Below are 12,526 nucleotides of genomic sequence, written 5' to 3' on the forward strand. Positions count from 1 at the left end.
AAAAGGCACTCAGTATAAAAGCAACTTCCTATTTTACTAACCAGCGACTGTCTTTGAGAATCCATTGCTGGCCAATAAAAATGTTGTTTTCAAAATATTTGAATCACACTGTTTTTCAGATTACCCGAGGTTCTATGATTTGAAGCCACTGGGAAACACCAGTCTTTTAAGCTATGTTTCAGCAAACAGGATGAAAATATATGGATTACAGAAGACTTTTCTTGCAACCATTTGGGAGAGAAGATAAAGTTAAGGACATTTTATTCCCATCAAAATTGTACATAACCACTAAGTAAACTAGCAACTGAATAACTAGCAATACTGCCACAGGAGCAAGGAGCTCATCGTCAGGGAAGTATCTGATATAACCCTGTGATGCTGGTGCTAATACGGCTCTTATCTTACAGTGTGAGAGCTGGGATGAACATTATTATTTCTTTTTATTTTTTTTTTAAATGAATAGAAATAAATACCTCTTAAAATATAGATGAGGAACTCATCGGACTTGAACTCCACACCTTTAACCATTGTTTTGCATGTATATGAGCCCGCAGGGAAATTCCCTATGAAGCCTTGTTTGCTATCATAGAAAGCATAGACAGCCTTGTCTAAACTGTTAATTAAAGTCACTGGAGCATTTGGGTCACTTGTCCGACAAGGGATAACGGTGGGATCACCTTCTTCTACCAGGATGAACTGGTCTTCTGGTATAGAAGGAACAAAAGGCATGTCTGGGTCTGTAAAAAACAAGAGGTAATCAAACACTGTCTTGCTTGTAGTAAGTCCACGTACAAGAACTGGATATCAATGACCGCTTATAGATCATAAATGAAACTAGTACTGTTCATTACTCCACTTTTTCAGAGGTAGGGCATGGTAATGGCATGCAGTATCTCATTTTTGCTATTTGATGTGACATGTAGCAAGGGATTTGACCTAAGCACTGAACAGGAAAGGGCTTGGGCTCCTGTGACAATTCAGAATGCAGAATGAAAAATACAAAACATACCCCCCCACCAAAAAAAACCCCGAAAACCCCACTAAGCATTATTATTTCCCTTAGACCTGGTTCTGAGATATTCCTACAGTGAGGGCAAAAGGATATTAAGTGACAAAAAGCAAGAAAATCACTACGGGGTGTGAAAACATTCATGCAATTGCTGGGGACTAAAGTGAAGACAAATCCACTTTACCGTAGACAATTCTATCAAGATATATGTACAGTAAAGATCTTAGGGAATAATTTTAACTTAAACATTCTATTTTTATGACACAAGATTTTGCACTGAGGTGCAACATTCACTGCACACAAAAATGTATTAAAGATCCTGCCTTTTATTGGCACAAATCACTCATCTTCTTCAGTTAGATTTTTTTTTCCTTTGGTAATAGCTCTTCTCCCCTAACCAATACATAAGCAGCAGGGAAAAAAATAAAAAGCAGAAAAAAATCTAAACACTTTCAATGTCAAAAAGTAGAAATTAGTTTCATGTTGTTTATGTTGAACACCATTAAAGCCACATTTCATTAAAAATAGCACAAGGTACTTATCTTCATGCATTTCTAACATGTCCAACATTACAGTTATGAGACATAGTTAATTATGGTCACAGCATGTGGTTTTCAAAATATGGTATTCAACCAGAAGAAAGCAAACAAACACCTGGTAGCTTTATGTCTTTTACAGTCAACAAAACACATGCCAGGTTTCCTATCCAGCCAATCCAAAGTCTGAGTTTAAAACATAATTGCAAAACATATCCAACTTAAAAAGCACAGCCCTCAAATTATCTCTGTTTGGCCATTTGGAATAAGCAAATAATCCCTGCTAGCCTGAAGCTTCTGTGTGAAGCTTTATAATAAAATTTAACAAATAGCAATCCAAATCCCTCCAACAATAGACTTTCTGCTGCCCTGGCAGTCTCTTTGTAGCAATATTCCAAACACAGCACTCCGTCCCAAACACACTGCCAGGTCCATGTATTCATTTTCCCACTGTAATTCAAAACAGAAACAGGATTCACCTAGTTTGGTTTTCTGTGTGTTGTTAGTGAAAATAAGATATTGTGTGAAGTCGGAACATAATCCTTGTTGGCTAAAGTGGGTTGCTGCCACCCATTGCCCTCCTAATTCATTGCAGGAAAAACAATTGTAACGACAAAGTTTATAGTGGAAACAGAAACATTCCCTATAATTTTGAGAAAAGGATATGTTTCTGCATTTATGACATCTTGATGGTTAGCGAGTGGAAAAAATTACAGAGTGTCTCTGCCCTGCAAATCTGGTAGGCTGATGTCTACAGACATTTAAAAACCAAACCAAAAAGCACTCTTGAAGACATCTTCCGCTTCTTGCCTTTATATTCCTTCACTGACTAAGTTACAAGACAGCTTAACACCAACAAAATCTTCTGGTGATTTGGTTAGACCTGTTTGGAAATCGAGATACATGTGCCAAAGCCTGCAGCCTCTGTTGAAGCATCTTGTCTCTTCAGGAATGAATGCAAATGCTTTACGTTTGTTGTGGGAAATGGAGAAAAAGTCTTGGAAGAATCACTGTCCTTGAATCACACATTGTGAACTGCAAAATTGTCTTTAAAACAAGTCCCTTTAGTGCTTCCTGCTTTTTCCCCTTCCACAGTCTTCCCTGCAGTGTCAGACATCATCTCCTTTACAATATACTGCAGTTTTGCAGGATGATTTGCAATCTCTTCTCCCTTTCATTTCCTCTTCAAAATATTTACTGCAACTCTACTGGCTTGATCTTTTCTGGCCCTGCAGTTGTGCCACTCATCCCCTGAACCCCAGCCAACGCCAAGGAAACATTCAGACAGGGCTTTACAAAGGCAGTCAGACATTGCTCAGCCTCTGCTGCCTATCTCAGATATGATAATAAAGGTCTTCATCCCATGGATAGTGTGGAAAGCCTTTAAATGCATTTCAGGTTGGAACAAGGGGGTGGGAAGGCAAAGCTGGAGATAGGTACTTTAGAAAAGAAGGGATGCCTTTTCTTCTGGGTCCAACAGGTTTTCCACCACTAAAGAGAAAGGCAGCACAGAGCCTGGGAAGGCTGTGTTTGCTTTGCAAATTACAGAGCACTGCATGGCAGCACCATATTTTTAATCTTGCATCAGACTGGCCAGCAGTAACACTTCTCATTTCTCCCTCCCTGGTGAAAGCCACCCCCACCAAGACATCTCCGTTGCTTTACACTTCACAGGCCCTGTGCACACATGAGCGTTTTCCAGTTCTCAGTTCAAGCCTAATTCAGGTTAAGAATGAGATATGGCCTTCCTCATCTGGCAATGGCTTTAGTGCCAGACATGACACTGGTTTGTCAGTACACATCCCAAAACATCCATCCAAGTCACTCCTGAAAAGACCAAAATTGGTGTTAATCCCCTCCCAGGGCCAGGCAAACCTGAAGGCTGGACACGCTCCCACAGCTGAGCTGAGGCTTACTCTAACCACCAAGGTCTACTACCCAGCCCCTGGAGGTCAGAAGACCTCAGCTCTGAAGTTGTGAATTCATCCCTCTTCTTAAGAACTAAAACTCTTACCAAAAAAGTGGAAACCAATAGAAAGAAAGAGGAACATATCCATAGATTCACAGGGGCTGGTCTTGACTTACAGAAAAAAGCCCTGGGGTCATTTATTTTTCTCGGGCAGCAAATTGCCACCAACAATATGCTTCTTCTGAACATCCACGGTTCAGCCCTCCCATCCAAGCCGCTGGGTACAGCTGTGGCATCTGCCACTTACCAGGCACATAGATGTAGATGTCCTTCCCTTCCACTTCCCCATCCTCCACTTGAGTGTGGTTATAATAGCAAACATACAAGCCGGTATGAGCAGCTGAGGCATTTCCTACTTCGAGCACCGTCACGAAGAGGCCACTGTTGTTTTCTTCATGTCTAATGTCTATCCTGTGGCTTCCCTCAGTCACTGGGTACTGCCAGCTCACTTCGCTGTCTCCAGAGCATTTGAGCGTGAAATTGGAATTCAGCTGTACCACCATTTCATTCCTATTGGGAACAATAGTCGGCAGAGGAAGCTGGCAAAATGTTAGGAACGGTCCTGCAAAAAGACATGAATAAATAGCATATGAACACACAGAACAGCCTCAGTGCAGGGATGTGAAAGAAAGCAGAGGGGATCCAGAGCAGCTGTTTTTCTGACCATTTCAGACGTGCTGATGTCCCAGGAAATTTGCCCTTGTTAAAAGCCAGAGCTTTGCCCAATGGATGGCAAACGGCTTCCCTTTGAAATGCTAAGTGTTTGCTTGCTGACTTCTGTTTGTCAAATCAAGAGGTGAAAGACAGAGGTGAAGTTAGAGATGGCTCCCAATCCACGCCTCAGCTTCCCAGCCCCAAATGTGGGCACGGCTCTGCTGCAGACCAGTCAGTCCCACACCCTGGCTGCTGGGTCACAGGCATCTTACAGGTCCTTACAGCAATGGTCAGGAAACCAGCAGCTCTGTCAGCCTTCAAGTACTCTTGCAAATGAAAGTTAGAAACCTCTTCCCAAGACCAACACCTGCATTTTACATCTGGCTTCTATTTCTGCAAAGAGCCGGAGCAGGGGCTTAGATCCAAAATTTGTGCATCAGGTCTAACTTTAGCCAAAATGTACAGAAGGTTTATGGCCAAATAAAACTGTAATTCACTGAACTAGATGTTGTAGGTGGCACTGGTTTTCAGATGCAATCTACAGTTAGAGGCTCAGATTTGCAAGCATAGGTAATTTGTAGGTGGGCTGGTGCAAGTCCAACTCCCAGAAGGAAAATTAGAGGATCCACACCCTAAGCCCCACAGAAAAAAAACAGAGAATTCACCGGGGAAACAGATTTGCTGTTTCAGTCTATCCAGTAACCTGTACAAAACAGATAGGCTAGTCCACAACGAACAGGCATTTAGGCCCATGGCGTGAAAGTGGGCCCTGTGCAATAAACCAGCAGCAGGAATCCAGACTGTCTTTGAAACCAGTTTCTCGCTCCTGCACGTGTTATCTCAGTCTACAGACCCTTTCTATATTTGGCACCCTGTGGCAAACCCTGCCCTCCCCTCCCAGCACCATTCACTCAGCAGATGTTTGGAGGCTCGGCAGGCAGCCCCGGCGAGTGCGGTTCGGCGGTGTGGCGTGGGAGGATGCGGGGAGCCCACACAGGCAGCCTCGCCTGCCCCACGCTGCTGGAGACAGCTGGAGGTAGGCAGGCTCACTTTCCCTGCGCAGGCAGACAAGCCAGGCAGGGGGTTAGAGCAGCTGTAGGGGTGCCAAAGTGGCCGGCACAGGCTAACAAAAGTACCGTCTTCTAGGTAGTTCTTGCCTTAGCCTAATAAAGGGACGGCCAGAAAAATCGAGCCTGTAGCCAGCTGGCAACAATTTGGCATTTGTTATCGTGGGCACAATGAAAGCAAGCTTAAATAACGATTTATGAAGGAGTAGGGGTGGAGAGGCTTAGAGGACTGAGGAACATTACCTGTGAGAAAACATCCCAGGATCAGGAATGTCCATGGGGAAGTACCCATAGCTACCAACAACTGAAACAGAAAGGAGAAAGCAAGAGGGAGCCAGTTAATAGACTGAAAATTGTATGAGAGTTTGCAGGAGCCCTCTCCCGCAGTGCCCTAGCGCAGCTTCCTGGCACTCCACATGGTGCCACGGAGAGAAAAAGCCCAGGGACCCCTGCTCGCACCCACAGCCCGTTGAGATGAGGTACGTGGGGCCACAGCCACGTCACCGGCACGGGGAATGCAGCTAAGGCACCATAACCCCTTCTCTCCACTGGCAGGGTAAGGAGCCAGGTCCTGGCGCATCCCTCCCTCCAACAGCCTGCAACCAGCTCTGATGCCCACTGCAGGCTCCGGGACTGAGCCCACAGAACCCCCCTGCACAGAGACAGTACCCTCACATACATCGGTGAGGATGCAGTGGCTTTGTGCATTAGGTTCTGGCCTTTTAGCTGCAAGCAGGTTTTTGGGGGAGAAAAAGCTACTTTCACTACAAATAGTACAATCCTGAACGATATCTTTGTTTTGCCATTGTACATATGTATATATATAGCTTACTGAATACAATGCAATACAATAGTGTTTATTGCTTATTTAGCAAGAATTCCCTTGATCAAAAGACGTGCAATTTAAAACATATGCTGAAATTTTCTAATGGAATAAATCCACGACAGACTGTAGGCCAGCACTGCCATTCGCAGAGCATCTCTTCTCCTCAACCGTGTGGAGACTCACAGATCACATGCAATAATTTTAGCTTTCAAATACATAATCCTAAGGCATCAGTCTTGAAGAGGCAGCAGTGGCATTAAGCATCTATGTAATTTTTGTGCCATCTAATGACATTTCCGCTTAAAATCCTCAAGCAGCCTGCTAGATAATTTCCAAAGGAGGAGCTCCTACAACCCCTGCTCCCATTGAAATGAATGGACGTTTTGTTGGTGACTTTAATAGCAACTGGATTTGGCCCAAAGCCAATATAGATTAAAAAACTTCGGCACGGAAGAGCCCCTAATCTGAAACACAGACCAAGGAGTAAAATAAAGGATGATGTGCCAAGAGAGGGACTACTTTTCAAAGGTTCTGGAGCATTTCTATTCACCCTCTGGTATTCAGCTCCTGGTGCTGAGATAGGAAAGCACGTAGGTACATCCAGTTATTACGACTATGCCAGTGCCATATGGGAGTTAAACGCTTACAACATGCCAAGGAGCATTTCTGAACCAGTCCCTCTTTCCTCCCGCAACGTGTGAAGCAGACAACATGCTTTTGCAAAGTAAAAAGTATTTGATACATGAATCAAACGTAAAGGTCTCAGAAGCAGGATTAGAAGACTTATAAACTACCAACCCCCAAAAACATGTACAAACAACTTAGGAAATTCAGCTGACAACGTTCCAGCAGAGACAAGACATTTTGCCTGATTCTTCAATTAGCAATAATTGCCATGTGTTTATGTATCTGTCTCCCATTGATAACAGACTCTTGGACATCAAAGAAGTCCCTTGGTCTCAGCCTCCTTACTCACTTTTATCACATTTATATCCTACAATTTTTTTGTGATAAAGTAACTCACTCTAAATCTTGAAAGACTTACCATGGTCTGCTTTATTGATCTGACTCCTAATCTCCCAAGATCCACAAGACAATGTTACCCCACTGTCTGCCAAGTTTCCTTCTGCCTTTTCTCTCTGAAAAGGCAGATCTCTCCCCCTTTTGTGTTGTATTTGCAGACTATTCAGTGCAAGTGATGCAGCACAGAAGGAGAAAACACAAAGCTAGCTCAGCTCTTGCACACCAGTCTGCAGAAGCTCTGCTGAAGTGGCCTCACCCTGTTGCAGAGCTGTGTGTGTGAAGAGTGAAGCCCCATGACTATACTGATGTAAATATGGGTGATGGCATTTGCAAAGTGCTACTTCGAATTTGCTGTCTTGGTTGGGCTGCCATAGAAATCAATAAGAGCTGAATGTCTCAACCTACTGTTGCAGTTTAAAAACACAAGGACTTAACTAAATTTGCATTTTCCAGCTGGCTATTCTTTCACAACCCAGAGCTTTGATCTTTCCTGAATGACCCATTAATCTCATCAAGAGCCAGAGCAACACCTCCTCACTGTGAAAGACAGAATAACGTACTAAGGATTCATCATCATCTGTACTCAAAATCTATTTGAATTGGATTAAATTACATTGTGCATCCAACTTGAGCGTGCTGGAGTCCCATCTCCAACATACCCTCACACATCAGTGCTGGAGTCAAGGATTAATGCAGGTACAATTTCACACAGACAGAGCAGCCGCCTTTGTCCTAAATCACCCAAATCTCAGCCTTGAATAAATAGACCAGGTTCAGTTTCTAACACCACTCCATCAACAATAAATTGGTGTAACTTCCCTGAAGCCAGTAGATTTATGCAAGCTGAAGCCCAGTATTGACAGCACACATACAATGCAAATTTGAGACAACCTTAATTCCTTGCATACCTTGAACACTGCTAGCTAAAATAGAAACATGGGCGTGTATAGTGGAAGTTACACGATGCCATGAAGGGTTTGCCAAACTCCCTGCAGGAGAGACTGATTGCCCAAGGTAAAACAGTCATTGCATCTACTTTAACCACTGGGTTTTGGAAGGATCTGACTGAAATTTTGATCTGTCTCTTGTATGCTTTAGTGACAAAAAAATCAGGAGAAGAACATCTGAAGAACTGTTATCAGCAAGGAGTCAATCTTCTAAACACTCACTGCCAAGCACTGGCTTTCTACCAAGAAGGGTTTCACTGACTGCACTGTAGAAGGCAAAGTAAAAATCAATATCCAGAAAGCCGATGGGAATATGCGTTTAGAAAATTATGCTATTCCTAGGTGATTGCGCTACATGACCGAGAGAGAAAGCACCATGGTCGACCAAGAAGAGCCAGCGGTATATATTTCTGATACTGCTGTAAATCAAACAAAGACCTCTTTCAAGACTGAAAACTAGCCCATCTACCAGAAGACTGGAGACTAACAGGCTTCTCTCCTGCCAGCTACCCAGTCACTACAGTTCATCTTCTTGGCCACAGGATGGCAATGTTGATCCACATTAATGAGCCAAACGTCTTGTCGAGCAGAAGGACGCACTAGTCTCCAACGTAGCTGATGGAACCTAAACTGGGTCTCCTGGATCAACTTAAAGTTCAAATTTCTTATATTTTAATATTTCGTGCGAGTTCGCTAATTAAAAAAAAAAAAAACACAACCAAACTGGTCCCTTTTGCTCTGTATTTACATAAGGGATACAACAGTAGTTGGGTTGCAACTCTTGGCACGTAATGATGTGATTATCCTTGTTATGAGAGGGCTGGATAATTTCAGTGGTGATTTTGTAAGAGTGGCAGTCTGTCCTTCTGGGAAGATTGATCTTTTCCAGGAAGAGCTAAGGCCAGCCCAAGAAAAGAGGGGAACATTTCCTCCTTGTGGTATATGTCACTAGCTGAATGTAAATGTTCAGACAGGACCTCCTGAAACATTTCTTGGTTCTCAGTTCCCAAATTACAAACTCAATTCTCCACAAGAGCAGAGCTGCCCTGCAGTGCTAACAGGCGGGTCTGAAGGTTTCACTGGGTAAAGGCTCAAACGACACAAGAAAATTTCTTCAATGAAAAAGACTGGCATAAATGTTCTCCTAAAATGATGCTTGTTCCACATGCCTTTCCAAGTATTTGCACCCAGCATAGCCTGTATGCAGGAGTAACTACACACCAAGACTAGCCCAGTGTTGGGCTCCTGCAGTGCACTATGGGCTCTGCAGGACACACAGTGATGGCCGCTACCCAAGGAACCTTCCAGGCAGCCCCGATTCTTCAGCTTAACCCTCAAGGACAGAGTCCACCAGTTTAGAAGCTAAAGGTGGGGGAAATTTGCAAAGTCTAAATTCCACCACTCAGTCCAAAGAGGATTTTGCAGACTGTCTCAGGAAACAGACAAAAAGACTGGCACTTCCAAGGAATACATCTCACTTAGGTTCTCAGGATCAGATCAAAGAACACCTCAGAGCCCAACTCAAGTGCTCAGAAGCATTGCATGGAAAAACCAATCCATCTCTGTTGACTTCAGGAGCTAGGAAGCCTAGCTGTTGCAAACTTTTTCCTCGGCTGCCCATGCAAAGCTTTATTGACTTGAAAGAGATGAGTCAAGCAGGAGAGCAAGGCAAGAGGGAGAGAAAGGATTGTTTGCTTACTTGCTTGCTTTTTTAAAATTATCAGCAGTTCTTGCCACCACCAGGAAAAACAACCTCTCAGAAGACATTCCCTGGTCTTTAAATCAAGTGAAGCAAACAACTTCTATTAAAACTTTCAGAGTTCACATGCAGAAGCAGTGCCGTTGTGGCCACGACGGTCTCAGGATGGAAGCGAGGCGAGGATTGTATAAGGTTATACATTTCACCCTCGTTTGTAGACCAACTGGTATAGCTGGAAATAACCAGCAAGGTCTGGGGTATGCAAGACTTTTTCTGTCTATATACATTGTACTCAAATCCTAGCTCGATACTGTATTACTGTGGAGAGGTATTTTATTAAAATATTTATTACTTCCTGCTGTCTTGAAACCTAATACCTATATATTACTCTCACAGACGCATGAAGATTTCCCATACATCAACAAGCAAATAAGAGCAAAGGTGGCCCCGGTGGCTGGTGGCAGACCGACTGGCACACCTCCTGCCCCTTGGTGCCTGCAGAGGAGTACCAGAACAAGGGGTCTCATTTTAAAGCAGCGGGAGAGCGCCTGCAGGCTGGGAGAGCTGGTTTGCTTGTGGACCTCTAAATCCCAGTGCTTTGTGCGGTCTCATTTTTCTTCAAACTTTTTTTTTTCCCCCCAAGCTTTGAGGTTGGCTAAACCACTGTTTAGCTGAGCGCCTTTCTAAAATGTTCTTTGTTAACTAGAAGCTAAAACCGAAGTCCCTTGCTGGGAGATCTTTCCCTAGCATTTCTAGACCCAGAGTTAAAAGTGGCATCTCCACAGTTTGTATTTTGATCAGCCGATGACAGAGGAACCTTTGATGCCTGTCTCCTTGCTTTCATCCCGTCTCTTGCCCCATCCAGGGACACGGAGTTAAGGCAGCCGAGCTGGGACCCCAGCTGGGCTCTGCATCGGCCCTGGGAGATGCCGAGGGCGTAACAAGCCGCCCCAATTCCCCCGGCGCGCCCCGTCGGGGAGAGAGCGGGCCGCCCGCAGCCGGCCGGGACCGGGGTGGGGATGGTGGGAGGGGGTCACGTTCACACCCGCCAGCCCCACCAGGCTGCAGGCGCTCGCCAGCCCCTGCCTGCCCGCGGGGAGCCCGAGCGGCAGCCCTCGGGCAGAGGGGAGCGGCGCTGCCGGGGGTCCCCCGCGGTCCGCGGGCCCTCGGCGGGGCCCGACGGCCGGAGCCGCTGCCGATCAAAGGCTGCCCGGGACACCGAGCAAACCTAGCGGAGATGGCAACTCCCAGCCACTTCGCTGTTTGTCTGGGAAACAATAGGAAAGCCTTTGCCAAGCTGGAGCGACTTTTTTTTTTTTTTTTTTAAATGCGAGGTAGCCAGGAAAAAGAGAAGCCGGGTAGGGGAGACGGAGAGGGGCAGAGCGAAGCCGTGTTTCCCTCCGGGGCTGGCTAATTCTGCTGGCGCTGCGACCCGGGGCTTCTTCTCCAGCCCTCTCCCTCGGGCGAGGCACGGACCCCGAGGGCGCGGGGCCCGGAGAGGGGGTGGGAGTCTTGGCGGGGGGGGCAGGCGTTGGGGACCGGTCTGTCGGTCCCCACCCGGGCCGAGGCGATGCCCTGTCCGCCCCGGGCGTGCAGCCTTGGGCCCCGGAGGAGCGCCAGGCAGCTGGAGCATTTGCAAGAGACGCGCCGAAAATGCCGTCGAGGGGTGCTGGAAACGTGCCCCCGGCGCGGGCGGGAGCCAGGGCATCGCCCCCGCCGCTGCCCCGCAGCCGCCCGCCGGGGTGCGGACAAGCCCCGGGGGCTTGCGACTGCGCCCCGGGGCTGCTGCTGCCTCGCTAGATCTGCTGCTGCTGGCTCCAGAAAAAGCTGTCCAACTCCTGTTCTCTGGAACGGCTCCTGGGCTGCGGGATGCGCGTCCAAAAATGTTGAGCAATGCCGCGGACAGCCAAAAAGCCATTTCCTACTTGCTCTTAGGACTTTTCCAGGGGACTCCAGCCTGGCAGAGGCTGGCAAGTTTGCAACCTCCGCGCTTGACAAAATCCAAACGGTGGCCGCGAAGACTTTGCCTTGCCCCGGGGTAGGAGGCGGTGGGCTCCAGCAGTCCGGCGGGGCATGCGGCAGGGCTGGCGTTCCCGCTGCGAGAGGGGGCTGTAAGCTGGAAAGGCTCCAGGTACCAAGTCCTGCCTAAATTCAGCATCTTCTCTTCCGCTGAGACGTGTTAAAAAAAAAAAAAAAAAAAAAGACGGGGCGCGCAGGGATGGAGATCGGGTTGCCTTGGGGGGGCGGGAGGGGGGGGTGCCTGTGCCCCCGCCCGGGATCTCGGGGCAATTTAGGCTACCCGGTCAGGGGGAGTGAGGTGGGGAAGGGGGATCTGAAGAGGGGAAGGAGGTGAAAAACAAAGGGTGGGGGAAGGGACGGGAGAGCAGCGGGGTGAAGGCAGCAAGAGATGCGAGAAGAGGGGGAGCCACCGGGTGCGACCCTACCTCACTTTGTCGGTGCGCGTCCCCCCGTCCCCCCGGGCGGGCACCGCCGCTGCCAGCGGAGCCCCGGCGGGTCGCCCCCGCCCCCGCGGCAGGAATGCGGCGCGGTGGCCCCCGCCGTCCCAATGTGTTTGTCATTAGCGCTGCCCGCGCTGCTCGCCGCCGCGCCCCGACGGCCCGCGGAGCGCCGGCTCCCCGCTCCCCTCCGCGGGGGCCGCCAGCCCCCGCCGCCCCCCGCGCCCCGGGGGAAGGAGCCCCGCCGCCCGGCTGAGAGCGTCGGGAAAAAAGGGGGAAAGGAAAAAAAAAAGACCCGACAACAAATAAATAAAGGCGAAAAAAAAAAAGAAAAGAAAAA

At 47.4% G+C, this 12,526-nt stretch overlaps 1 protein-coding gene across 1 annotated transcript in view; it reads right to left on the reverse strand.

The window, feature by feature from the left end:
- PDGFRA (platelet derived growth factor receptor alpha) overlaps nt 1-12,309 on the reverse strand; it is a 31,307-nt gene extending 18,998 nt beyond the window's left edge. The window contains exons 1-4 of the mRNA XM_075709076.1: nt 12,175-12,309; nt 5,479-5,539; nt 3,762-4,076; nt 474-737 (exon numbers count right to left, since the gene is read on the reverse strand). Of these exons, the coding sequence (XP_075565191.1) occupies nt 474-737; nt 3,762-4,076; nt 5,479-5,539; nt 12,175-12,309 (775 nt within the window). The remainder of the gene's footprint in view (nt 1-473; nt 738-3,761; nt 4,077-5,478; nt 5,540-12,174) is intronic.
- Between the last annotated feature and the right edge of the window lie 217 nt (nt 12,310-12,526).

The sequence above is a fragment of the Pelecanus crispus genome, chromosome 4 (genome assembly GCF_030463565.1).
Source record: "Pelecanus crispus isolate bPelCri1 chromosome 4, bPelCri1.pri, whole genome shotgun sequence".
In the NCBI taxonomy this organism is placed as follows: Eukaryota; Metazoa; Chordata; class Aves; order Pelecaniformes; family Pelecanidae; genus Pelecanus; species Pelecanus crispus.